This window comes from Coptis chinensis, unplaced genomic scaffold (assembly GCF_015680905.1).
Source record: "Coptis chinensis isolate HL-2020 unplaced genomic scaffold, ASM1568090v1 utg1247_pilon_pilon, whole genome shotgun sequence".
In the NCBI taxonomy this organism is placed as follows: domain Eukaryota; kingdom Viridiplantae; phylum Streptophyta; class Magnoliopsida; order Ranunculales; family Ranunculaceae; genus Coptis; species Coptis chinensis.
In genome coordinates this window covers 280,475-307,574 of record NW_028238098.1, presented here as the reverse complement: position 1 = coordinate 307,574, position 27,100 = coordinate 280,475, and the positions used below count along the sequence as shown (strand labels likewise).

General features: G+C 38.5%; 6 protein-coding genes across 7 annotated transcripts; 5 read left to right on the top strand and 1 right to left on the bottom strand.

The window, feature by feature from the left end:
- Positions 1-636: 636 nt before the first annotated feature.
- BAM3 (Leucine-rich receptor-like protein kinase family protein) lies at positions 637-4,768 on the top strand. Its single transcript, XM_086586518.1, has 2 exons — positions 637-3,476; positions 4,252-4,768. The coding sequence occupies exons 1-2, from the start codon at positions 749-751 to the stop codon at positions 4,587-4,589; spliced, it is 3,066 nt and encodes a 1,021-aa protein (XP_086442644.1). The 5' UTR covers positions 637-748; the 3' UTR covers positions 4,590-4,768.
- Positions 4,769-5,035: 267 nt separating this feature from the next.
- Positions 5,036-8,006, top strand: LOC147474199 (serine/threonine-protein kinase RHS3-like). Of its 2 annotated transcripts, XM_086586520.1 has the most exons (3): positions 5,036-5,243; positions 5,740-6,668; positions 6,905-8,006. In XM_086586520.1, exons 1-3 carry the CDS (start codon positions 5,241-5,243, stop codon positions 7,752-7,754), a joined length of 1,782 nt encoding a protein of 593 aa, XP_086442646.1. In that variant the 5' UTR covers positions 5,036-5,240; the 3' UTR covers positions 7,755-8,006. The 2 variants fall into 2 exon arrangements, with proteins under 2 accessions (XP_086442646.1, XP_086442645.1); XM_086586519.1 differs by lacking the exon at positions 5,036-5,243 and having other exon boundaries at positions 5,746-6,668; positions 6,905-7,948.
- Positions 8,007-9,614: 1,608 nt separating this feature from the next.
- Positions 9,615-11,534, top strand: LOC147474198 (aspartic proteinase NANA, chloroplast-like). Its single transcript, XM_086586556.1, has 2 exons — positions 9,615-10,416; positions 10,585-11,534. The coding sequence occupies exons 1-2, from the start codon at positions 9,821-9,823 to the stop codon at positions 11,408-11,410; spliced, it is 1,422 nt and encodes a 473-aa protein (XP_086442682.1). The 5' UTR covers positions 9,615-9,820; the 3' UTR covers positions 11,411-11,534.
- A 3,484-nt stretch (positions 11,535-15,018) lies between these two features.
- MCM6 (minichromosome maintenance (MCM2/3/5) family protein) lies at positions 15,019-20,342 on the top strand. The gene is given in 19 exon segments (XM_086586546.1): positions 15,019-15,202; positions 15,271-15,426; positions 15,513-15,638; positions 15,711-15,873; positions 15,967-16,160; positions 16,280-16,475; positions 16,574-16,651; positions 17,177-17,406; positions 17,507-17,621; positions 17,986-18,060; positions 18,135-18,275; positions 18,405-18,608; positions 18,696-18,857; positions 18,939-18,972; positions 18,975-18,993; positions 19,075-19,238; positions 19,360-19,485; positions 19,758-19,888; positions 20,003-20,342. Coding segments are annotated over 19 exon segments (2,520 nt in total). The 5' UTR covers positions 15,019-15,125; the 3' UTR covers positions 20,132-20,342.
- Positions 20,343-21,360: 1,018 nt separating this feature from the next.
- LOC147474196 (uncharacterized) lies at positions 21,361-24,793 on the top strand. Its single transcript, XM_086586557.1, has 7 exons — positions 21,361-21,523; positions 21,648-21,847; positions 21,974-22,420; positions 22,521-23,051; positions 23,165-23,377; positions 23,466-23,621; positions 24,124-24,793. Exons 1-7 carry the CDS (start codon positions 21,496-21,498, stop codon positions 24,265-24,267), a joined length of 1,719 nt encoding a protein of 572 aa, XP_086442683.1. The 5' UTR covers positions 21,361-21,495; the 3' UTR covers positions 24,268-24,793.
- Positions 24,794-25,399: 606 nt separating this feature from the next.
- On the bottom strand, positions 25,400-26,866 carry LOC147474195 (uncharacterized). Its single transcript, XM_086586558.1, has one exon. It carries the CDS (start codon positions 26,581-26,583, stop codon positions 25,459-25,461), a length of 1,125 nt encoding a protein of 374 aa, XP_086442684.1. The 5' UTR covers positions 26,584-26,866; the 3' UTR covers positions 25,400-25,458.
- Between the last annotated feature and the right edge of the window lie 234 nt (positions 26,867-27,100).

Sequence of the window (27,100 nt, the reverse complement as noted above, 5' to 3'; positions counted from 1 at the left end):
TTACTTAGTATGTAATACCTATTTTAGAGTTGGTGAAACTTGACATGCATGATCTTTGTTTGTTATATAAAATCTTCCTTTATTTTCGTGTTGTTTATAATTTTATATGCTTAACGTAACGTCGTAACTATATCTTTACACACTACGAGTCTACGACTAATTTATGTTTGCCTCCAACAAGTAAATCTATAAGACTAGCTAGGCAAATATGAAAATTCGAAAAGAGTCGTGTATAAGATATGTATTGTTAATATATATTGGATTTGAAAACGTCCAACATAAATCTATTTTGGCACTTAGTACAGTTTGGTCTGTGATGTGGTCGGATGCTGGTATAGTATTTCAATCCAGTCTTGTTAATAGTGCCCCTAGAGTTTAAGGTATTACAGTACTCAAATCCAGAGTACTTACTGTGTTAGGATATATCTGTGGATTATGAGCAGGTATCAGGAGAAGTAAGGTACCCGCTCAATTACTCTGTTGGGCCATGGTGTCAGCTCTCTGCCCTCTCTACTTGATAAAGAGAAGCATGCAGTAATTAGGAGGTACCATTCCAAGTGGTCATGTGAGTCACTTCACAAGAAAAGTAATGGCATTCTAAATTGTTACATGATCAAAAACGTTTTGGTGGGAGGGAGGGAATACAACTTTATAGAAACAAAGCTTTTGCTTTTCTTTAGAAAGCAAAAATGAATGAAAATTTTAACAAGAGCAATGGCTCTCTTTACCAGTACCAAAGCCTCTCCATATGCATTTCACTCAAAGAAGTTTTCTACTTCTCTTCATTCCTAATAAAAAGAGATTCAGTAGAACCCACCTTGATCTCAATTCCAGAAAGCATTCAATGGCTTCTTCTAGCAGAAAATTTGTCTTCCTCTCTTTTCTAATTCTCTTTCTCACTTCTTCTTATTCTTTATCAATTTCTCCACATAATTCATATCTATGGAGGCAAGCATCGATCCTAGTTTCAGTTAAACAAGCTTTCGCCGTGTCTACTTCATCTCTTAATAGCTGGGATGAATCAAACTTCATGTCTCTCTGCTCATGGACTGGAGTCCAGTGTGATGACATGAAGAGATCAATAGTTTCTCTCGATATATCAAATTTAAACATTTCCGGCTTTATTTCTCCTGTAATTCTGGAGCTTAGAAGTGTCGTCAACCTTACAGTCTCTGGGAATAGTTTCTCAGGTGTGTTCCCGCCCGAAATTCATAAACTCGCAAGCCTCAGATACCTCAATATATCCAGCAATCAGTTCAATGGAAGCTTGAACTGGGATTTTTCTTTGATGAAGGAGCTCGAGGTGTTGGATGTTTATGACAATAACTTCTTGGGGCCTCTTCCTATGGGTGTCGCACAACTTCCAAATCTTACTCACTTGGATCTCAGTGGAAACTACTTCTCCGGTGAGATCCCAGCAAGCTATGGAGGCTTGGAGAAGCTCAATTATCTTAACCTCGCGGGAAACGATTTAGGTGGCTTCATACCAGGAGAGCTTGGTAACCTTACAAACCTCAGACAGCTATACTTGGGTTACTACAATGAGTACAAAGGCGGGATTCCACCTGAGCTCGGTAAGATGGTCAATCTTGTACTTCTCAGTCTGGCGAATTGTGGCTTGAAGGGTCCAATCCCACCCGAGTTGGGCAATCTAAACAAGCTAGATACTCTCTTCTTACAAACAAATCAGCTCAGCGGTTCACTGCCACCTCAATTCGGCAATATGAGTAGCTTGAAATCCCTTGATCTTTCGAATAATGGATTAACGGGAGAGATCCCAGTGGAGTTCTCTAAGCTACGGGAGCTCACCCTACTGAATATGTTTATCAACAGGTTTCATGGTGAGGTCCCACATTTCATACAAGGGCTACCTAACTTGGAAGTCTTAAATCTTTGGCAAAATAACTTCACAGGAGCAATTCCATCAAGGCTTGGACAAACTGGACGACTGAAGTATCTTGATCTCTCGACGAATAAGCTTACTGGTTTGGTTCCTAAATCTCTCTGCTTTGGTAGAAGGCTGGAGACCTTAATTTTGCTCAACAATTTCCTATTTGGATCTCTACCTGATGATCTAGGACAATGTAGAACGCTCGTGAGAGTTAGAATGGGGCAGAATTACCTAGCCGGGGCAATCCCTTACGGCTTTCTTTACCTGCCGGAAGTACTACTCATAGAATTGCAGAACAACTACCTTACCGGATCCCTTGCAGAAGAAACTACAGAGGTTTCCTCAAAACTAGGCCAATTGAACCTCTCTAACAATCGCCTATCTGGATCTCTTCCTCCTTCAGTTGGAAACTTCGCTAGCGTGCAGAGCCTTCTACTTAGTGGAAACCGATTCACAGGGAAGATCCCACCTGAATTAGGACAGTTAAAGCATCTGCTCAAGTTAGATATGAGTAAAAATAACTTCTCTGGTGAAGTACCGACAGAGATAAGCAATTGCAACTTGCTTGCTTACTTGGATTTGAGCCAAAACCAACTCTCAGGCCCAATCCCAGTTCAAATTGCTCAAATTCATATACTCAATTACTTTAACATCTCATGGAACCACATGGACCAGATCCTCCCTAGAGAAATTGGAGCAATGAAAAGCCTAACATCAGCAGATTTTTCGCACAATAACTTCTCAGGTCGAATACCTGAAACTGGCCAGTATGCATACTTCAACTCGAGTTCCTTTGTTGGTAATCCTCAGCTATGTGGATCATATTTTAACCCATGTAAGTATTCGTCAACCTCATCTAAACAATTCAGTGATCAACACAGTACAAAATCTCAAGTCCCTGGAAAATACAAGCTTATTTTTGTGTTAGGCCTCTTAGCGTGCTCATTGGCTTTTGCTATCGCCGCAATCATTAAGACAAGATCAGCAAAGAGGAAAAATTCAAAGTTGTGGAAGCTGACCGCATTCCAGAAGATTGAATTTGGCAGTACTGATATCCTAGAGTGCTTGACGGATAACAACATTATTGGCAGAGGTGGAGCTGGAATAGTTTATAAAGGAGCGATGCCAAACGGAGAACTGGTTGCGGTGAAGAGACTGTTGGGAATAAGTAAAGGTTCCTCTCACGATAATGGATTTTCTGCTGAAGTACGGACATTAGGAAGAATCAGGCATCGTAACATTGTACGTTTGCTAGCCTTCTGTTCGAATAAGGAGACGAATTTGCTTGTCTACGAATACATGTCAAATGGAAGCCTTGGTGAAATTCTTCATGAGAAGATGGGGGCATACCTCAAATGGGAAACTAGGCTAAAAATAGCTATCGAAGCAGCAAAAGGTCTCTCTTACTTGCACCATGACTGTACTCCACTGATACTTCACCGGGATGTAAAATCAAACAACATTTTGCTAGACTCCGAGCTTGAAGCTCATGTAGCTGATTTTGGCTTGGCGAAATTCTTGCAAGACTCTGGGACATCAGAGTGCATGTCTGTTATTGCTGGTTCCTATGGTTACATTGCTCCAGGTATGTACACTTAATTTTCTGTCGTAGTTTCCCTTAAACAGCTCATATACATAGATTTCAACAATTGGGAAGTCTTAACAAAAAGTAGATCAATCCAATCTTTTATAAGAGCGGACATGCAATTAACAAAAGAGAATCACCAAGTCCAAGAACTCGTGAAATCATGAATAGTGATAGATTGATGCATGTATGGGTTATTAATTAGTTTTGGCAGATCGAGTCAATGATTATAGTGCCGTGCGTGCAATTAGTTATAAAACAGATAGTACATATCCCCAGCTATTAGCCTGGGGTAAACACACACCGATCACCTAAAGTACTATCATCCTATGATGGCACACACTCAGTTCCTGTTGCTTCCATACCATGATTGGCTTATAATGTCAGTAGTACTCATTTTCCCTGTTCAGATACAAATGCATGAAAATTAATCTCAACGCAGCTTAATAACCGAAACTGCCTGGCCTAAAGTAGTGATCGAGATTCGAGAGTACCCCTTTACTTTAGTCTTTAAATACATGAAATACCACACACATTCAAACCAATCACAAACTCCTATCAATGTAACAACTCATAACACATTCCTAGGCTATATATCCTGATAGAGATATAAGCTTTAGTTTCCTTTTGTTGTTGTCTCTAGAATCAAGAAAAAGAAGATTATGTCGCAGACAAAAAGCACTGTTTTACTCTTTTTCTTTCTTTGTTTTTAGAATTTGAGCTCTTACTTGGCTTGAGAGACTAGTCAATTACTAAAATATCCTTATTTTGACAGAGTACGCCTACACTTTGAAAGTTGATGAGAAAAGTGATGTGTACAGTTTTGGAGTGGTTCTGTTAGAGCTGGTAACTGGAAAAAGGCCAGTGGGTGATTTTGGTGAAGAAGGATTAGATATAGTCCAATGGGCAAAGATGAAAACCAATTGGAGTAAAGAAGGAGTGGTAAAAATCATTGACGAAAGGATCAGCAACGTTCCACTAAATGAAGCCATGCAGGTGTTCTTTGTTGCAATGTTGTGTGTCCAAGAACAAAGCGTGGAACGACCCACCATGAGAGAAGTCGGTCAGATGCTCGCACAAGCTAAACTACCCAATACGTTTTCAATACAATGACTAGCAACATAGATTTTTACCCAAGGGTGCACTTTTCCAAGTAGTCGATCACTTATTTGTATGAATTTATTCAGTACAGTTTGCACTTGTATCCATATAGTCCATTGTAACAAGCACACTTGTGTAACTTTTATTAAGTTAGAAATCACACTCGTTTAGAAATTTGTTTGGATATACAAGTATGATGGAGAATATGCAATTATTTAAAGTTCCAAAGGATGAAAATATAGCAGATTTCAGGCTTTGAGACTTGGGCCCTGGGTTGGGCTTATCCTTATGAGTTGGTTTAGTTTGTTGGAAAGACAGTTTAGATTCACAGGGAAGGGAAGAAGCAGCTGTCAGCACGTCTGTAATTCGAAGACCGTTTCCCTCTCTTTCTTTCTCCTCAGACTCGCCCTCTTTTTTTTGTTTTGGTTATTTATGGAATTTTCTATATTTCCCCTTGTGCCCTCTCCCCTCTTCTTCTTCGTTCTCTCTCTTCACATCAACGCATTTCTCTCCTGTCCTTGCAAAACCATCCAAAAAACAAAACTTTGGGTTCGCCCACTCTGCAATCTTCTCTTACACCAGATGTGGTAGCTATTGCTATTTTTTATTTTTATTTTTATGTACTTACACACAGGCCGGAGATCTCTTGCTTAATTCAATACAATGGTTAGTCTTAATGGTTCCATTTCATTTCAAGTTTCATTATTTCGGTGGTGCCAATGCCTACAATAATGTTATCGTCACTTAGATTTGAATGCCTTCTTCCCTATGAATGACATTGTGCTTTTATCCATATCTAACAACACCATTCAGGGTATAGTATGATAATGCATGTGTGATCGTGTCTGTATAAATGGTTGGTTTTATTTGCTGGTTTTGTTTACAAATCTGTTTAGATATAGATTGAAATGCCAACATTTATTATTGTTCGCGTAATCTGTCAAGAGGCAGGATTAACAATATGAAGTCCATTTCTGTTGTTGAGAATGGAAATCAAGGCGAATTCCACGCTGTACTTTTCATGATCACCGTGTTCTGCTAGTTTATTAAGGCATTTTGGTTCCTGGTCAATTTGTTTTCTTCCCTACTATGCTTTCATGGCTTCATTGCTTATTCTCTATTCTCCGTGATTAAAGGATTTTCCAAACTTCATTCATTGCAGATGAGAAACGTTTCAATCTCAGGGAAGGCACAGTGTGAACCCAAAAATATGGATCCATTACCTAAAAGAAGCGGCAAGTCAGATTATCAAACCAAACGTATGGATGCAATTAGTGAGGGTAAAACAAATTCAAGTAGAGATCAACTTAATGAATCCAAGACAAAATGTTCTATGAGTTCAACTAGTGGCTCACCAAGTGAACACAAAAAAATGGATCCATATCCCAACAGTAATGTGGTTTCAACAAATAATAGACGAAGCGACAATGACAACAAGGAACAGGCAGCAAAGAGTAACCCGACCACTGAGGACATAGGAATAGAACCAAATGCAAAAAAGAGTAGCTCTACTTCTACTCAGCCCCCATGGATGCTTAAAAATTCAGAAAAGACAAGCACAGAAGCAACTGTAGCGACAGCGACAACAACGAGTACAAACACAAGTAATGGGAAGAGAAGCGACTCTACCACCAGTTATGGAGGAGTGAGCAGCAATACTGTGCGGAGTGATAGTTTAGACAGCTCCAATGCACCTCTCAAGCCTCACACTGGTGGCGATGGTCGATGGGAGGCCATTCAACTGGCCAATTTAAGAGAGTCTCCTATAGGTCTAAGCCACTTCCGACTCCTCAAGCGCATTGGTTATGGTGATATTGGAAGTGTCTATCTTGTTGAACTTAGAGGAACCAACGCCTTCTTTGCCATGAAGGTAATGGACAAGGCCTCACTTGTTAGTAGGAACAAGCTACTCCGAGCACAGACAGAAAGGGAGATACTTGGTCTTTTAGATCACCCTTTCTTGCCCACTTTGTATTCCCATTTTGAGACTGATAAGTTCTGTTGCTTAGTCATGGAGTTCTGCAGTGGGGGCAACCTTCATTCTCTCCGACAAAAACAGCCAAACAAGCATTTTAGTGAGCACGCTGCACGGTGAACTTCTTAATTAATCTGGTTATTTAATATTCCTCCACCTGCTGCATTTCTTACTTCTTGCGTAGTGTCTGCTTGAGAGTGGCTCTGGTTGATTATACAATCTTCTCATCATTGGTGGTTCATATCTTATATGCAAATATTGTACTTCAAAATTTTATTTTATTTTTTCCCTGCCCTCTATGTGTTTGTTCAGTAATGATTCTGGTTTGCCTGTTTGCTCCCTCATGAGACAGGTTCTATGCCTCTGAGGTATTGTTGGCACTCGAGTATCTCCACATGCTTGGAATTGTGTACAGAGATCTGAAGCCTGAGAATGTGCTAGTTAGGGAGGAGGGACATATCATGCTGTCCGACTTTGACCTATCACTGCGCTGCTCTGTCAGCCCGACACTTGTAAAGTCATCATCTGTTCATGTAAATGCGGCTGGTGTTTTACTGGACAGTGAGTATGCGGTGCATGGGTGTATTCAACCAGCTACATTTCTGCCACGCATCTTACCCAAGAAGAACCGCAAATCCAAATCAGATTTCGGTCTATTTGCCGGTGGTTCTCTCCCTGAGCTAATGGCAGAGCCTACAAATGCACGCTCAATGTCATTTGTTGGGACCCATGAGTATCTTGCCCCAGAAATCATACGCGGTGAGGGTCATGGAAGTGCAGTGGACTGGTGGACATATGGCATATTCCTGTACGAGTTGTTGCATGGGACAACCCCGTTCAAGGGAACCGGCAATCGTGCTACACTATTTAACGTGGTTGGTCAACCGCTGAGGTTCCCAGAAACTCCTGCTGTAAGCCTTGTGGCCCGGGACCTCATCCGTGGACTCCTGGTGAAGGATCCACAAAAGCGGATCGCCTACAAAAGAGGTGCCACGGAGATAAAACAACACCCTTTCTTTGAGGGCGTAAACTGGGCTCTAATCAGAAGCACGATGCCACCTCATGTACCTGATCCTGTAGATTTTGCACAGTTTGCCAGTAAGGAAGCATCTCATGTGGAAAAGAAAATGAGTGCACGTAGTGGTAGCGGAAACAAGACCGGTTCTCAAGATTCGTCTGAACTTGATTTCGAATACTTTTAGGATATATATTATGGACTTAACATTTCATACATCATATGAGGGATATAGTTTTGTAAGTCTATGGAGGTTGTATGAGATGTGTTGTTAAGTTCAGTAAGGCTTATATCAAAGAAATTTTTGCGCGGTAGAAGATCTCAGTTCTTTGTGAAGGCTGGAGGAATAATCTATTGAATGGATGAGTAGTCATTGCTTAATTTGCCAGCCTTGTAAAAGCTCTTTATGTTGTATATATCTATAGTCAATTGCTTTGCACTCGAGATTCCTTTAATTTGTAAATGATCACATACATTATGATTGTTATCAATACACGAAATAAGAATTTCTTTCTCTGTCTCTCTCCCCCACCCCACCCCATCTGCTTTGCTGAAGTACGTGCAACCTCATATGGTGCAATGTAAGTTTTGAATTATGACCATGAGTTTAAGCCATTTTAATTTAGCTCAGAAGGATTAAAAATTAATTACCATCTACATTTTCAGCTGTATGATCTATAAAATTGTTCTAAAAATACGGTTAGAATTCCTGGATATGTTGTTTTATTATGTCTTTTACTCCAGTAGTTCAGTTCAAGTGTACTTCTAGCAGTAGATTGTCAATTCATGGTGTTCTCTTGTTTTCCACAGTAGTACACTCATATTATTACAAGTTGGGTCTGAGCCAATTAACTTCAGGAGCCCGTTATCAAACTTGTTGGGATTTCCACAATTTCTGCTTACGTGTGTTATTTTTGTAGGCAACCCTAAAGAATAAATGAAATGAAATGGAAATGTTTGTTTGGGATAGAGGAACAGATGAAACCCTGGTTGTGTTTTAGATGCAAAACGAGGACGGAGAAGATTAAAAAAGCAGATATCAGTAGCAGAAGCTAGAATCAATGCTCTACCAGATGCAGTACAAGGTCATAAATGCAACCATCATAAATGCAGTACAACGCATGGAAGTCTGTACCAAGTCTAAACTTGAATCATTCCTTCTGGCACAAAAAGAAGAAGAAGAGACAAAAAAAAAAAAAAAAAAAAAACTAGAGTGGTGATATAGTGAATGATAAGCGCAAGTATGGCTTCATGAAGTTTTGGATCAAGTTTTGCACTCGCGTGATTGATCTAGTACACTCTCTCCGGTAGAGATTATTGTGATATAGATAGGCTTAATCGATGGATGGTTGCCGCATCAAAACGACATGTTCAAGATGTCCGTCTTAATTAATATCACTCCATATCCACCCAAAGAACTGTCGGGCTCAATCTTTACTGCTCCATTGCTTACAAACTTTGAAATGGCATCATCATCAAATAGTCACCACTGAAGATTGATTTAATTTGATTTCAGTCCACAAATCTCAACAAAATTATGGTCATATATACGGTCATGTCAAGCTTGATACACTTATTAAATTTATATATATATATAGTTTACAGTGGGGAGGCTCTAATGAGAAACATTAATGTTCCGTGGCCAGCCATGCATGTAAACTAGTTGATTACCAGTGGAGTAGTATTGTCCACTTCCAGGTGAGTAAAGTCCGAGTTGCACTAACCTCTATAGGCCATTTGGTGTAAGCAGCTCACCGGCTCCTCTTGGTTGATTGAGGGGGGCCTTGTAGGCGTGGGTGCCTATTGCCTAGTGAGACATGGTTCAACCTCCCCAAGTTGCATTTTCTTTTCTGTTGAATCTTTATTGGCGACTTTCACTCATTTACAAGGGGCGCCTTGCAGTAAATAGAAAACAATGCTTACTTTCCATGCCAGCTGACCATGTAGAGCAGGTCAAACTCCTCTCAAATTTCTAGCGTCCCCCAGCAAAGGCGCATCATAATTAGTAGTGAATTATTTTCTAATCATTATTTCATGTTTGATAGTTGAATTTTGAAAAGCAATCATATCATCATGTAGTAAAGATAGACAAAACTCCATACACAGACAAACAATAACATTTGTCTGTGGAAAAAGTCATGGAAACTAACAATAAATAATGAATGGCAGTAAATAATAGGAATTATGAATCGTCCCTAATGAACGCAAAGCTCGTCTTCTAGCAATCTCCATCACAACAGTGCCGACATAAAGATGTTAATTCACTGTCTATCTCTTTCTCTTCCTCTCTTGCATCTGAGACCAATGACCCTACTTTTGCTCTTCATATTCATCAATGGGTTCTGGTCATTTCCTGTCAACGGCTCGAAAGCAATGCAGTTTAAGTTGATTCACAGACATTCAGCAAAGGTGTTTTCTGCGCCCAAGACCCAACTTGAACGGATACAAGAACTGGTCCACATGGATTATCATCGAATACAGATGATCTCCCGAAGGTTAGGAAAAAGAAGGAAGGATATAGAGATTGAAAGCTCAGATTCAACTGGATCAATTAGCTTACTTTCAGGAGCCTACTCTGGGACAGGGCAATACTTTGTCCGATTCCGAGTAGGGACACCATCACAGAAATTCCTGCTTGTAGCTGATACTGGTAGTGATCTTACTTGGATAAATTGTCAACACCATTGTCAGACTTGTGCTAGGAGAACTCATGGCCGGAGAGTTTTCCATGCCCATCATTCTTCTTCTTTTAAAACAATTTCATGCTCGTCTGACATGTGCAAGATGACTCTACCATTTTCTCTTGCTCAGTGCCCAACACCACAGACCCCATGCCAGTATGATTATCGGTACGCTTATATTCTCTCCAAAATTGTTGAATTCAGTTTCAGAAAATTGTCAACTAGTTCAGGCGAACTTTGTTAGATCTCTAGTGTGAAACAGACATACCGTGATACTAAATAACAATGCTTAATGTTGTCAGTGTGTAACTCGGTACTAATCTCTCTTTGAAACAGGTACGCAGACGGGTCAAGATCCCGTGGAATTTTTGCAAACGAGACAGTGACAGTCGGCCTTTCCAGTGGTCGAAAGACGAGACTACATAATGTCGTCATTGGGTGCAGCTCCACTATTGAGGGGTCTAGCTTCGCGGCCTCTGATGGTGTGCTAGGATTAGGATACAGTAACAGTTCATTCGTTATTAATGCCAGGGACAAATTTGGTGGCAAATTCTCTTATTGCCTAGTTGATCATTTGAGCCCCAAGAATGTTACCAGCTATCTTACATTCGGGCATAGTAGGATCAAGGATAATGCTGGTTTGTCAAATGTGCAATATACACAGCTTGTCCTTAATGTGAGCAACGGATTTTATCCAGTAAATGTATCAGGAATATCTATAGGTGGTGTTATGTTAAACATTCCGATGAACGTATGGGATGTTGGTGGCGAAGGAGGGATGATTATTGACTCCGGTACAAGCTTGACGATTTTAGCCGAACCTGCTTATGGTATAGTCATGAATGCTCTAAAATTGCCTTTGATTGGATTTGTCAAGGAGGTAGAGATGAAACCATTTGAGTTCTGCTTTAATTCAGTGGGCTTCAATGCGTCATTGGTCCCAAGATTAGCAATTCATTTTGCAGATTCTGCTAGACTTGAACCCCCAGTGAAGAGCTATGTGATAGATGTCTCCAATGGCGTAAAATGTCTTGGTTTCATGTCAACTGATTGGCCATCTGTGTCCATTATTGGGAATATAATGCAACAGAATTTCTTGTGGGAATTCGATACTGTAAATAAGAGGTTGGGATTTGCGCCATCGTCCTGCGTTACAGACTAAATCTGAGTTGAGATAGTAAAGGAAAGTGCTATGCAGTAGTGTAAGTGTGTAACTATTCCAAATCTGAAGTGTTTTTCGAACCCTTCTTGTACAACATTCTTTGCTAATTTAAAGGTTACATGCATGATTGTCGTACAACATAAACATTATAGATTATACCATGATGATCGACCCTATTAATCAGTTGGAATCTCAATCTTTTTTTCCTCTGCTTCATTGATTTGTTAATCAAATTTGGGACTTTTGTGCAACTTGTCATAATTTTTCAACCTCCCTTGCTACTACTACATTCACTTAGATATGATTCATCATTCATTGCTGCTTCGATTTACAAAGGCCAATTATTAGTTCCCCGTAGCTCAGCAATGCAAGAGCTGGCCTTCTCTTAAACAGTTGTATTGATCTGACGTGACGTGAGAAATAGGTGGTAATGGTGATCCTATCATATTTGCTCACACTCTAAAACAGTGCTTACCATCACTAGCGTCTCTTTTCATTGGTCCCATTGAGATTTTATAGAAAAGAATACATAATTAAATTGAAAGTAACATATATCCTAGATCGAAAAGGTGTCATGGGGATAATGCGGTTGATCGCCGCATAGAAGTACAACAAGGTCTACTGGTCAAGGAGGTAAATTCGAGAAGATTATCGAAAAAGAGATATTGATTGAGTCAGCTTGATAGCTAACAGCTACCCAATATATGCATGATCCTGACAATGAAATTAAATACAACAAAGTCACAGAATTATGTTTGAGTCTGGTTTAATAACGCTTTTTTATATATATATACATATCCAGCAGTAGCTGGAATGGCACCACAGGTCCTCACAAGTCAAAATGGCGAACTCCAATCAAGGAATGATTGGCGGGAGGGGGGGAGAGTGTTGGAAGCCACGAACTCCTCCCGCAAGTTATGCTGGACACGATGGAATTGATCAGTGTGGACATGGGTGCGTGAGTTTCGAGGTTAAATAAAGATTTACACCAAGAGATTAGCTGAGATGAATGCGAATGCATGCAGCATTGCAGCAGGTATATGGACAGGGACTTTCATATCACAAGATTATTGTAAATTTGTAATCGTTACAGCCATATGTATAATTTTATGGGTTAGGTAAGAATCTGGATATTTCAAATAATATCTACCCTACATAACTTGGCCGTGTTGTTTATGGATCGGAGTACTCACTCTCACAGCCAGCCATTGTGGGGTCTATTTAATAAACACATTTCTAGCCAAGAACAACTGAACAAGACCGACATCCCGTGACCCGAAAACAAAATCTAAAGTAGTGCTTGGACTGTTGGACAACAACATATTAGGGTCCATGAGTTATTTTGTATGAAACACCGAAGAATATGCTAACTGCTCTCATTTTTTGGATTTTCCCATAGACAAGTAATACATCATATTCATAGTCAGGCGATGGTTCAACTTTAACACTTGTCTGGCGGAACATACACAGGTTTACATGCTCCCACTGCATGACAAAGCTACATATCTGTATCAAACTAAAGGTATAATTTTTTTACAAGTCTAATCAGCAGGTAGGGTCTGCCTCAACCCTATAACCTTTCCAAAAAAATACAACTTTTATGTTTTTTTTGGGTTAACTGAACATTATTCCTACTAGATGAGCTAATTAGGATTTTTCTCCCACTAGATAGGAAATTAGGGTATTTCTCCAAAATACAAAAAAAAAAAAAACACACACACACACAATACGGTCAATCCAAGTTGATTTTTTTTTTGTGTGTACTTATGTAAAGACCCTAATTTCCCCATCTAGTAAGGGAAAAATCCTTATTGACTCATCTAGAAAAGAGAGGGAGGGTAATACTAGTTAATAAATACATAGGTTCATTCAAGTATTCAACAGACAAAATGGTGAATCTCATATCCCTTATTGCCATTGAGTGGGCCTCCTCATTCAAATTTCTGCTGATCCAATTAAATATTACACGAAAATCAAAAGAAAGTTCAAAAGCACTAATGCTTTGCAAAATGGGGATACTATTCCATTCAGTAGGTGCTAATTCCTTCTCTATGCTTTCTGCCATAGACTTGTTATCTCCGCTAATGAGAATGGCTTATGGGGACAAATTTAGATGCTTTAATAGTTTGCATGAAAGTTTTGCAGCTATGTATTCAGCTTCCATTGAACTATTTGCTATAAACTTTGTAAAACAAGCTCCCAAAACATCTCCTCGATGATCCTTGCACAGAGCTCCAACAACTCCTTTACATGACACCTTATCATAAGCAACATCATAGCAAGTGTGTGGCCAATAAGAAGTCAGTATATTGTTACTCGAGCAGATACAATAGTTGTAGAGTCATCATTTCTGAAGGCAACCAGATTAGTACGTATGCCAAGAATAATTTAATTAAGTTATTCCAAATAGTCATCATGTTAGGAACTCCTCTCTCAAATTTCACATAGTTCCTATGCTTCTAAATCTCATATAGAAAGCAGAGACAGAATAATCCCCTTCTATTAAGTTCTTCACATTCAGCTTCCATCCGACTAATAAAGAGTTTAATCCATTTCTTGCAATATAAGTATCTATGATCTTCTACTCTAAGTGAAGCATTAGATGTATACCAAACAACCTTAATCCACTCACATTTAAATAATAAATGATTAGCAGATTCCAAATACTTGTAATAGAAACAACAAGAAAGATCACGATTGAATTTTATTGTGAGAAGTTTATCTCCAGTAGCAAAAAAATGAAGATATAACTTCCATATAAAAATCTGTAGACTAGCATCTGCTATGAGCTTCCAAATCTGCTTAACTGCTTTATAGTTAAAAGTGGAGCTAACATTGAGCATGATTCTCATGCTTGCTGATAAGATGATAAACACTTTTGACTGAGAACCGTACTCATCTTTTCTATGACCCAACCATCTTAAACCATCAGAGGAGACAATTGGCCTAAGATGAATTATACTAATTATATTTTTCATAAAAGTTGGAAACAATTCTCCAATTCTAATAATAAGATTCCAAGACAGGGTGTCTGGAAAAATGAGGTGTTTGACATAAAAGTGATGAAGTGTGGTATCATTTGGTTTAAAATCATCTAAAGGCAAATGTTTACCATTAACAGGGTCATAAATTATTGCATGTGACTATGTGAGCCCTCCAAAAATAAGAACATTCAACTAAAGATACTATTAGAAATAGCTTTGTGCATGTCAGAGTCAGAGCGCGCACGCACTTTTATTCTAATACAATCAAAGCGTGCCCGCGCCTCACATTCCAATAGACTTGTTACAAGGGCACTGTTTGTTAAGATATTTTGTTATTTGTTTATATTTTCCTATTCACGTGTATAGTAAGGATTGATATCAATCTTAGGAACTTGTAATCTCTATATAAACCATTGTATGAGACTTAGAAATCAATCAAGTAAATATTCTCTCAAATTTATCAGATACGTGGCTGCTAAACCAAACAAATTTAACATATCAAAATCAAGGTTTAGACTGATTCAATTTGAATTTTGCATAAAACCAAATCCTTATTAGCTCTAATAAAATATGGCATGGGCCATTCCAAATCTTGAACTCCAAAAAGGCCCAAAACCAATTGGCGGGAAACGGTTAGGTTCCCGCGCGTTTTATTTCTGTTTCCGCCAAAAACAAAAACAAGAGCAGAGTGTTTCTAGTGTGCATCTCTCAAAAGAAAAAGAAAAAAAAAGATGGAAGCTTTCGTTGATTTCTTCGTTGATGAGAAGGCTGTTCGTGTAGAAAACATCTTCCTTGATTTCCTAAAAAAGTAAGTAACTTTCACTCCCTCTTCTCTGAATTCTCAATACTAATTTTTCCTCCTTTTATCTTCTTCAGCTTCAAGTTAGATCATAACTCCTCAGGAGAACCATTCTACGAATCAGAAATAGAAGCAATGAAATCAAAGGAATCCACTACAATGTTCATCGACTTCTCTCACGTTATGCAGTTCAATGACGTTCTTCAGAAGGCAATCGTTGAGGAGTATTTCAGGTTCCATATATATTTTACACCATTTTACCTTCCTCATTATGTCTATAATGCCCAAAAAAAGATTTCATTTTTATTAATGTCTATAGATTTGAACCATTCTTGAAGAATGCATGCAAGAGATTTGTTATGGAACAGAAACCGACATTCATTGCTGATGATAATCCTAACAAAGACATTAATGTTGCCTTCTACAACATCCCCATTTTGAGGAGGTACTTCTAAATATCATTAATGACTCCTAAAATAAACTTGTTTTTAAGGGAAATGGTTAACTTTCATTTCAGACTGAGGGAATTGTCGACAGCCGATGTTGGGAAACTTGTATCAGTATCGGGCGTTGTCACTCGGACTAGTGAAGTTAGGCCTGAGCTACTTCAAGGGACTTTCAAGTGTTTAAAATGTGCAACTGTTATGAAAAATGTTGAGCAGCAATTCAAGTATACAGAGGTCAGTTGGTGGTGGTTATGTACTTATGTATTATTGTTTGCTGCTTTTAACGCTTTCTTTTAAGTGATAGTTGTTATTGTTGTTTCGTTGCAGCCGATTATTTGTGTAAATGCTACCTGTTCGGAAAGGAACCAATGGGTGTTGCTTCGGCAGGATAGTAAGTTTGCAGATTGGCAAAGAGTAAGAATGCAAGAGACTTCAAAGGAGATACCCCCTGGTTCTCTTCCTCGGTCATTGGATGTCATCCTACGCCACGAGATAGTTGAGCAGGCTAGAGCCGGAGATACGTAAGATCTTTGTTTTGTTTATTATATGGCTTTGAAGTTATTAATTTATATGATAATTGATTGGGGGAGTGAGAGAATTTTGATTTTGATTGGATAATTGGCAATCTTCTCTTCCACAGGGTCATTTTCACGGGTACGTTGGTTGTAATACCAGACATAATGGCACTTGCTTCACCAGGTGAAAGAGCAGAATGTAGGAGAGAAAGGTCTCAGCGCCCAAAATCTTCCGGCGGAAATGAAGGTGTAAGAGGCCTTCGGGCACTAGGAGTGAGAGACCTCTCGTATCGCCTTGCGTTCATTGCTAACTCTGTTAAGGTTTGTGCCCATGTTCCTAGCTCATCATTTTATTTTATTTTTTTTGTATCTGTAGTATTCTTTCATTTAAATTGTTTCCTATGTATGTTCTTAATCAGATATCTGATGGTCGAAGAGATAGCGATATAAGAAATAGCAAGAGGGATGGGGAGGATGATGATAGCCAACAGTTCACGGTGAGCTCTTGGTTACTTGGAAATGTTATGCTATATAGACTTCTTCCTTTTTCAACTTTCAACAAACACATTAAATTTATGCTAAAAATCTGTCGCTATGCCTAAATACTCTGTAAGTTCGGGTCGAGTTGCTCAATATTATAGCTCCTCTTGGTACTCCTACAAAGTTATCAAAGGTTTACTTGTTTTAAGGTAATTGTAGGACTTTGGTTGTTTCGAAAGCTGGTCCGATTACCAAAGAGTGACAAAGAAGATGTGCAAAAACATTAAAAATCTTGCGGCCATTTCAACATTACATAGATGAGGGAATTTGCAGCTTTTTCTTTGTGACAGATTTTGGTAACTTGATCAGCTAATGATACAACCAAAGACCTTAATATTGCATTATTGGCATGTCAAACTTGGATCATGGGATTCTGTTATGTTTGATCTTTGATACACAACATGGAAATATCCTAATGATTTGCAGCCATTTCAGTCCAGATTTTCTTTGCCAGGATATCTTATATTTTTATCCTATGGCAGGCAGAAGAGCTGGATGAAATACAGACAATGAGGAACACCCCTGATTTCTTCAATAAGATTGTGGATAGCATTGCACCAACTGTTTTTGGCCACCAAGAAATAAAGCGAGCCATACTGCTTATGTTGTTGGGTGGTGTTCACAAAATCACTCATGAAGGCATTAACCTGAGAGGGGATATCAATGTCTGTATTGTTGGAGATCCTAGTTGTGCAAAGTCTCAGTTTCTCAAGTATGAAAGTATCACTTTATTATATATTTTGTCCTTCAAAGGAAAATCAATACTCTAACAAAACAACCCGTATGATATATCATGGGGCTATAAACTGTAGGTACACAACAACCTTAGTAGCGCGATCTGTCTATACCTCTGGAAAATCGTCATCTGCTGCAGGTTTAACTGCAACGGTGGCCAAAGAACAGGAAACTGGAGAGTTCTGTATCGAGGTAGTATTCAGTTCAATTTGCAGTTCCGTTCCTTCAACACTTGAATTATTCTGTTTAGCATGTGTGTTTGAAATTTAAGTAAATTGCTATTCTAAAGTTTGCAGTTTGGTTTCATGTACAAACACAATGGGAGAGTTCACGCTTGTCTGTCAGCAATTTAGAAATAAATTTAAAGAGGAAGAGAGAAAAGAAATCATCCTTTTTTTAGTGTGTTATTTTTATAAAAGAAGTTTAATGTGGACATAGGAAGGGGAAAACTTGGGTTTTAAAAAACAGATGGAGTCTTAAAAAGTGATATTTCTGTGTTTGTTCCCTTCTATTAGTTCCAGATCTTTTATAGGAGTGAACTTTTTGTTTTCCTCAGGCTGGTGCTCTAATGCTTGCTGATAATGGAATATGTTGCATAGATGAATTTGATAAAATGGATGTTAGAGATCAGGTAACCATCTATTATTTAGACTTCAGCTTTCGAGGGACCTGAAAGTTTTCTCTAACTGTCTGATCTCTTTTAAGGTTGCCATTCATGAAGCCATGGAACAGCAGACCATAAGTATCACAAAAGCGGGAATACAGGCGACATTAAATGCTCGAACATCAATTTTAGCTGCTGCCAACCCTACCGGTGGACGGTATGACAAGTCAAAACCACTAAAGGTGAGAAATGCTTGCACCTTTATGTCGATTTTAAGACTAATATAGCAGAGAACTGATTATGTCAGTGTGTATCATGATTATCATCTATGGAATGTGGAAATAAAAATGACCTGCATCTCTTCTTTCCAGTACAATGTGGCTCTTCCTCCTGCTATCCTATCAAGGTTTGATTTGGTATATGTTATGATTGACGAGCCAGACGATCAAACAGATTACCACATTGCCCATCACATTGTGAGAGTTCATCAGAAGCATGAAGAGGCACTTTCTCCTGCATTCACCACTACACAACTGAAGCGGTACATTGCATATGCCAAGACTCTGAAGCCCAAGGTATTGTTTTGTCTTTATGTAAAACTACTTTCTATGTCTGTATGCTGTTCTCCTTTGCACCTAGTTAAGGAGATATGCTTTACACAGCTAAGCCAAGAAGCTAGGAAGTTGCTGGTGGATTCCTATGTTGCCCTTCGTAGAGGTGATACAGCTCCTGGAAGCAGGACCGCTTACCGGATGACAGTTAGGCAGTTAGAGGCGTTGATAAGACTGTCGGAAGCTATTGCACGGAGTCATTTGGAACTTTTGGTATGTTTAGCTTGGCAACTAGGCTCTTCAATATGTTTACAAGAAATTCTCTCTAAGCTTGACTCATAATTTGATGAATAGGTTCAACCACGCCATGTCCGTGTTGCAGTGCGACTTTTAAAACATCCATAATCAGGTAGCCAGGTTTCCAACCTGTATTAAAGTGCTTGTCTGTCTCCTTTACCCAAAGTTTATAGTCTGTCTTCCCACTATGCAGCGTTGAGGCTAGTGAGATTGACTTGTCTGATTTTCAAGAAGCCGTTGATGGTGATGATGTCCGTGGTGGTGACGATGGTGGTGGCAGTAATGGAGATACTGATCAAGGTAATGCCCAGACTCAGCCAAGTACTGAAATGGAGGGACCTGCTTCAGGAAAGACAGGTACGACTCTCAACATCAATGCAGCTTTTATTAGTTTGCTGAGGTGATTTGTTTTCTTTTCCTGTTGTGTTATTTTCATTCTCTGGAGGAATAATCTGAGGTTGACGTGATGATCATACAGAGAATGGAGCAGAGCCTAGTAGCAAACAAGCAAAAAAACTAGTGATAAGCGATGAATATTTTCAGAGAGTTACACAAGCTCTAGTTATGTGCCTAAGACAAAAAGAAGAAGAAGCAATGCAAAAAGGTAAAAACAGACTATGTAGTCACCTCTCTCTCTAGTTCAACGCCTTCCTGTGTTATGATATTTTCATTGAAGATCAATCCCCAGTTTTTATCTGGTAATGCAATATTAAATGGCTATTCTCTTTCTCTAGAAAACTTTTGATCCTTTCCAATCTTTTAAGCTGTTGGATAATCATATCGTGAGGTCTTAAAATTTGAAATCAATGACTTAAAATTCTGTGTCATCTCTAAAGTCATTCTAAAGTCCATACTTCCAATGGAATTTTTTTGCAGGTACTGGGTTGGCAGGTATGAGGCAAAGGGAATTAATTCAGTGGTATATCGATCAGCAAAATAAAAAATCTGCATATGGTTCCCTGGAGGAGGCTGCAAAGGAAGTTGAGAAATTAAAAGCTATCATAGAGGTAAGACCAAAAATATATTTCTAGTCTAGGAGGATGTATTATGCACACTGTAGACTGCAAATAAAAGTTGTATGTGACTTTTGTACTCAACCCAATGAATGGTCTGTAATGCAGAGTTTGATTCGAAGGGAAGGCCACTTGATTGTTCTAGACGATGGAAGAGAAGCAACAGAGGGCGGAGAAGACTTGTCACCCAGGGATAGAAGGATATTAGCTGTGGCTCCAAATTATGTGATTGACTGACCAACTTAAAACCATTATTGAAAACTACCTTCGTAGAAGAGGGAATTCAATTTATTTTGATATGACTCAGGCGTGTATTGATCTTGTGGCCATACTAATAGAAATCAATGAAGTGTAAGCTGTAACAAGTAACAAAGGCAGAAAGATCTGAAAAATGAACCCCACTCGGAATATTATATATATTTGAAGCTAGATTAGTTCTTTATCTTTATTCGAGGAGCTTATCATGCACTGTGTGTTGTTTGTGGACTGCTGCTGCTGCTTCGGTTTTTAATTAAAAACTAAATAAAGATATAAGTATAAGAAAATACCTTTTTCTCTTTTTATGTAAGGAGCCAGAGGTAAGAAGATTAAGACTAAGTTTTCATCTCTACACTATATGATAGCCGGGTATTTAGGAACTCCTCTCCACTGGAGAGTAAGCAATTTGTAATTCCCATAGTTGCTCAATTTTGAAACACCTCCCTCACAAAATTAGAACAAACTCTCTATTTATTAATAATTTAGAAAAGCCTCTATAATATCATTTAAATTATATAATTATTCTCAATTTCTCTCGCTAATATTAGAACAAACCATCTATTTATTAAAAATTTAGAAAAACTTCTCTAATATCACTTAAATTATATAATTATTCCCAATACAATTACCAATTACAATTAAAATCTAAAAAAATCATGTTAACTATCGAACTCGAATGGGTTTTAAGACTTTAAGACTTTAGAAAAAAAGAAAACCAATGTGCAGCATGGTTTGCATACTTATATAATATATTATAGTGGCACATAGGATATCCTAGCAACATGATATGCGTAGTCGTTTGATTTTTGTTTTTTTTATTATATCATTTGTTATTGGAAAAAAAACTATGTAAACTAAACAAAACTGGTAAATCTCATATTTTCTCACTATGAAGTTTTGCAAATAAAGACTAGCAAATTGAAAATTTCCAACTACAAATTTTTCAAGTGGGAAAACACTTGTATAGTTAGAATTAAGTAAAACGCGTAGTGTATAGAAGTAGGGCATGAACAGAAAAAAATCCGATGGTCATTATCGATTGGGCGGATATATATAGTAATAATTGTTTGTCCTATATAATGGTGATGATATATACGTGACCGTCTAATATATATAAATCCGAGTCATCGACGTGGAAGCTTGTAAACCGTTAATTTAACCACCTCGTTCCTATTTGTTAAAAAAAAAAAAAAAAAAAAAAATTGTCTCTCCGCCGGCAGAGTAGTAGTACTAGTCTAAAAGTCTGTTTGTCTTCTGATCGGTTTGACCTAAAAAAGATTATCGAGCTGGAGGGAGAAGTAGTCACTGGTTTGTTCTTCGGCGATTTCTGGTGTGATCCCACCATGCCTCTTAAATCCGACAACAACAAACGTATTCTTCTTCTTCTTCTTCTTCTGCTTTTCAATTTATATATATATATATATTTAAGAATTTAAAGTATATGTTTATTTGCATCAGATCTTCAGATTATTATTATTATTATTGTTTCCCACAGCTATAGAACAGATGATGAAGAATCTTAAAATTGAGCCATCTCCTACAACCCCCTCTGAAGTTGAAGCTGAAGCTGGAGACTTTACTGGATGTTTCAACGACCAACCCATGTATTATCCCTATTACTATTATCCAGGAGGTGGAGAATACGATGATCAGGGATACTATCTCACCAATGATGGATTCGAGACTCAATATCATGTAAGATTGGATTTCGACCCTTCATTCTAGGATTCATTTCTATTAGTAACTGCTGCTACCTATGTCATCTTTGTTGAAGATTATAATCAATATTACTTTCTTTTGTTTGCCTTGGCATGTTTAAAGCAGGCAGTGCAAGGGGAAAATGGCTCTTTTATGTACTACATGCCAGGTATTCAACCTGGTTATGTTCCTTACAACCCATACATGCCTGGTGCTACAAATGCCATCGATGCCCAATATTTGAGTCCGCATTCGTATGTGCTCAGTCCTATGTCTCCACAGCCTATTGCTTCCTCGGGTTATTTCCCAAATCAACATTCTTATGGATCAGATGTGATGCAATCATATGTTTGGGACCCATCTTTTCAAGTTGTGGATGCTGCTCAGGGTAACAGCTATGTTGGAATTCCACCAGTTCCTGGCTCTAAACCTTACATCCAAAGTCATACCATTGCTCCACCAAAATCTGCACTCTCCTTGAAGTCTAACTCAGAAAAGAAAGTCTCTTTGCCAGCATTAGATGTCTCGTCCGGCACTGGCCTCCTAAATGACCTAAAACCAGTTGATAAGGTATAACTTCTTTCATCACGACATTTTGAGTATTTTAAGTCTGACTGGCTTGATAGAGTGTCATAGTATTTTGGTCTGACAACTTTGCTTTGTTTTCCAGGCAACATCTGTTCTTGCCAAGAGTTACTATCCCGTAACCAAGTTCCCATACTCTAGCCAGGGAAAGGGTGGCGTGCTCTATCCAAACAATTCGGTTAGTTATAAAGCAAATGGACGTGGATGGGGTGGCACAGAAAAGTTTAAAACTAGAGGCAAGGGTAATGGAGTTAGTGATTTTGACGTTCTAAATGAACAAAACCGTGGTCCCAGAACAAATAGTGTTAAAAACATTTCTGCATCTGAAACTGGTCCAGCTGTATCTTTGATATCTGATGGCGATGATAAGAATAACAGCTCAACAGTTGTAATAAGGCGGGATGACTACAATCTTCCTGATTTTCCTACCAAGTATGATCATGCATTGTTCTTTGTTATCAAATCCTACAGTGAAGATGACATTCATAAGAGTATCAAGTATAATGTATGGGCGAGTACTCCAAATGGAAATAGAAGGCTTGACAGTGCGTATCAAGATGCACATGAGAAAATGAGACAGAGAGGCAGCAAGTGTCCAGTGTTCCTTTTTTTCTCGGTATGCTTTTGTGATTGATTTTCTTTGGTGGAAGTGTTTTCTTTAACATGCAGTGTTTTCTCCATTATAACCGAGTGACTGATATTATATTCCTTTGGTTTTCTCTTCTTAAGGTAAATGCAAGTGGTCAATTCTGTGGTGTAGCTGAGATGATTGGGCGAGTAGATTTCAATAAGAACATGGACTTTTGGCAACAGGACAAATGGAATGGGTTTTTCCCTGTTAAGTGGCACTTTGTAAAGGATGTACCAAATCCACATTTTCGCCATATAATACTTGAAAACAATGACAACAAACCTGTGACCAACAGCAGAGATACACAGGAGGTTTGTGCAACTAATGTTACTGTCAATAGTGATAACTAATTCCTGTTCTGTATTTTTTCCTAAAAGTTTCACTTGTCCTTTTTTACAGATAAGATTTCCTCAAGGCATGAACATGTTGAATGTATTCAAGAATCATCTATTGAAAACATCAATATTGGATGACTTTACTTTCTATGAGAGCCGTCAGAAGGCAATGCAGGACAAACGGATTAGGGCACCTACACCACATTTGGCTCCTCTTCAGGTTTGCACTTTAATTTGTTTTACTATATATTTTGTTGTGATTTTACTTAGTTTGTAAGTTTAGTATTTTGGTACAGGATTGTTTCGTGTTTTCGTCAAATATGTTTTCTCTTAAAATAATGAATGGAAAGTTAAATGATTGCTATCCGGTGGTATTTGTCTGAAAATGACAATTTTGAAATTGTTATTCAAGTAATTAATTGAGTGTCATTACTTATTAATACTTTGTATCAGTTTATGAAACATCAGCTGTGATAAAATTTAATATCTAGGTGTTGTGAGAAAGGTCTATTGTATGTCTGTTCTAAATAGATTTGGCACGTACGTCCTACTGAATGGCGAAACATTTTGAAATTAGATGGAATTATGGAGTAGGAAAAATCGACACTTCAGATTGGAATGTCTACACCTAAATATTGTAAAGTCATCATAATCATAAGTTGTAAGTTTGGGCAGTAGGCCCTATTTGACGATATTGAGTCTGACTTTTTTCTTTTTTCCAGCAGAAACTGGATGATGTGCAAGTTGTTGGTAACCCTCAATCGGTTGAAACGGGTGATGAGCAAGTTGTTGGTAACACTCAATCAGTTGAAACGGGTGATGCCAAAAACAGTGAACCTGTAATGGGAGACGAGGCAAAAGAATGAGGTTTTGGACCAAACAAAGACTATCAGTGGGGTGCTGCGCGGCAGAGGTTATAGAAAAGCTTCAGTCCCTGATTTGGCTGAATCAACCCGATGCAAAGAACACAAAAGAAAATACGTGGCCAAGGTTTTGTTTATTGGCTGACACATGATGCAAAAAAAAAATGGCTGGCTGGGTTCTTCTCAGCTGTGGTTGTGGTGGAGGCAGGCAGTAATAGGGAATCTAGTAAATACTTTGCTTTTGTCTCTTATAGTCTTTTCTCATTTTTCATTTGGTGGAGTAGGTTTGATTATAGGAATGTGGGGTGTTAAGGGTGGGAATGTGTCTTTTGTTATTTGTGTGTTTCACAGCACAAATGGCCATGGTATTTTTTGGTGGTCTTTGTGCAAATTGTGTGGCCTGAATGCTTTTTGAGTGGCCAATCTTTGTATTGTGTCTTTTTTTGTGCAAAAGAATGTAAACGAGGTGGATGTTCCAAAAAAAAAGAAATACCAAACAGATAAAAGGACGGGCTTAGCTTTTCTCATCTATCAATGTGTTTTTAATTTTCTTCTCTGTTTTTACTGTTCTTACTTTATAGTGTTACTTGTATAACAAGTTGAACGAGAATAACCTTTTATTCAGTGTTACAAAATACAAACAACTTTGTGAAGGCAACTATGGCGCGACGCAAGCAATCACTTGGCGTAACTAGTGGAGAAGGAACCCGAACCAACCGAATGATGATAATGCAAAAAATATACTCTTGGGAGTCTTGGCCACCAATATTATAGGTGTTTTGCAGAACTAAAGTCAAATTTCTTTTTAAAATTTTCTGGCATCAATGGTAGATTTGTTCGTTCTTTTAGCATCCTGAATAAGTTGGCAACTTGGCACCATGCAAGTGTTATTCTTGCGAAAAAGGAGTGCTGATGCTACATTGATTTTGCTTCGACAACGGCTCCTCAACGTGAAGGAGTAAGAAGAACAAGGAGTGCACTTGTAAGTTGTACAGGAAAGAATCAAATAGATGATGCTGCTGCTAATGAGGCAGAATTATATTCCTACTACTCGACTCCTTATCGTATTTCAAAATTCTCAAAGCATATTCTAAAAACTGATTGATAAATGGCAAAGTTGTTCTTATACCCAGACAGTATGTGGTATCTTATTCTTGGAACATCTAACCTTGTGCGTAAGGGTAGGACTGAAAATTAAACTCCTGCTTCTAAATAAGCATTAAAATCATCCCTTGCCTTGCGCAGGCGGGGGGAAATGCAAGGAGATGCAGGATGTGACATAGGATTGGAAGTAGAAAATCGAACGTGACGGGGTGATTCGATTGGCTTCCCAGCTGCCCCTCTGGATGTGTTCTTCTTGAGGACCCCCTTTCGATCCCTCTCAAAGACAAAAGCAGTAGCAACAGGTGAGTACGCGTCGTTTACATTGTTCCGAATCAACTCCAAGGGTAGATCAAAATATAGACTCACGGAGCCTGATTTTTCTTCATCATTGCTTGACATCGTCGATGAAGCCCATGATCCACACTCGAACTTCTCCAAGGATACTGTCCTAGAGATCACATTTGCCACCTCTTCACCTTCTTCCTTTCTGGGTCGTCTGACTGGCTTTCCTTTGGAAAAGCCTGGCAAGTACAAGCATGCTCCACATTTGAAGTTGTCCTCATTCGAGTTCGATTCCTTTATGTTCTTTCCATTGGCTTCATAACTGTCATATCCATGGTAGTTCCCGCTGAATGCGCTTTCATGTTTAGATTTATTCAAGTTTATTGACCACATATCAAACTCATCAGACATTATGGATGCTCTACCTTCACTACATGACTTGCTTTTACGCAAGAGACTTCCTTGTGATGTAAAAGGAGATACAATTGAGGAGTATTGGCGTGCGAGCGAATTAATTCGATGGCCTTGGGTTCTCCATTTCTTAAGGTTCATCAAAATGGATCCAGATCGAGGTGATGAGGTTGCCGAACTTGGAAGACTGTTGGTTACAAATTTGAACTTAACTGGTGGTAGAAGATAAGGAAGAGGAGAATGAAGTCTACTATCTTTAGGAGCAGCAGCAGCCGGAGTAAGAGGTGGTATGAATGAATAACGTTCGCAATCTTCTAACTTCTTAGCCGATTGTTTGAGAGACATTGGGTCCACTGATATCTGTCTCTCCTGGTCCATTATCCTGCTGAACCGTGGACTTTCTTCAATGTGCAAAATGGTGTGAGCATCTCTATTGTTTGATGTAACTGAATCATTTACGCATGTACGAAACTCTTTGCAAATGTCATCTCCTTGACGAGTACGCTCCAAGCTGGAAACCATTGCTTCCGACCAGGCCGCAGAACAATATATATATATTTCAGAATGGGAGGTATTCGAAGTTGTTAGCTAGGAGCACCCTGGCTTCAGTATTTGAATGTAGAAACAAGACACTTCGATAAGGAGAGAAAACGTGGGTACCATATATTCATGTTCATCTCGCCATTGTAATCTATGTAATATATATATTAGTTGTTTTATGGTACCATATTATTTTATATGAAACGAGTTGACTTGCATGTTTCTCTATTAATTCCAGTACAAAGACAGTTTACTTTTATCAGCCAAAAAACTTGAAGTCTTCGCAAACGTGAACCCCATTCAAAAGTATATACCGCAATGAATCATATCCTATGAATTATAATAACTTAAACTGAGAATGACACAAGAAACCGGTTGAATTTGCTAGCCTCTTAACAATGCAAGTGTACTAGTTTAAATGTGATCACTTTACCAGTTTATCCTTCAAAAATGCATGAGGGGTGAAGACCCGTGGAAGCCGTTCTGAATGGCGTGCTTA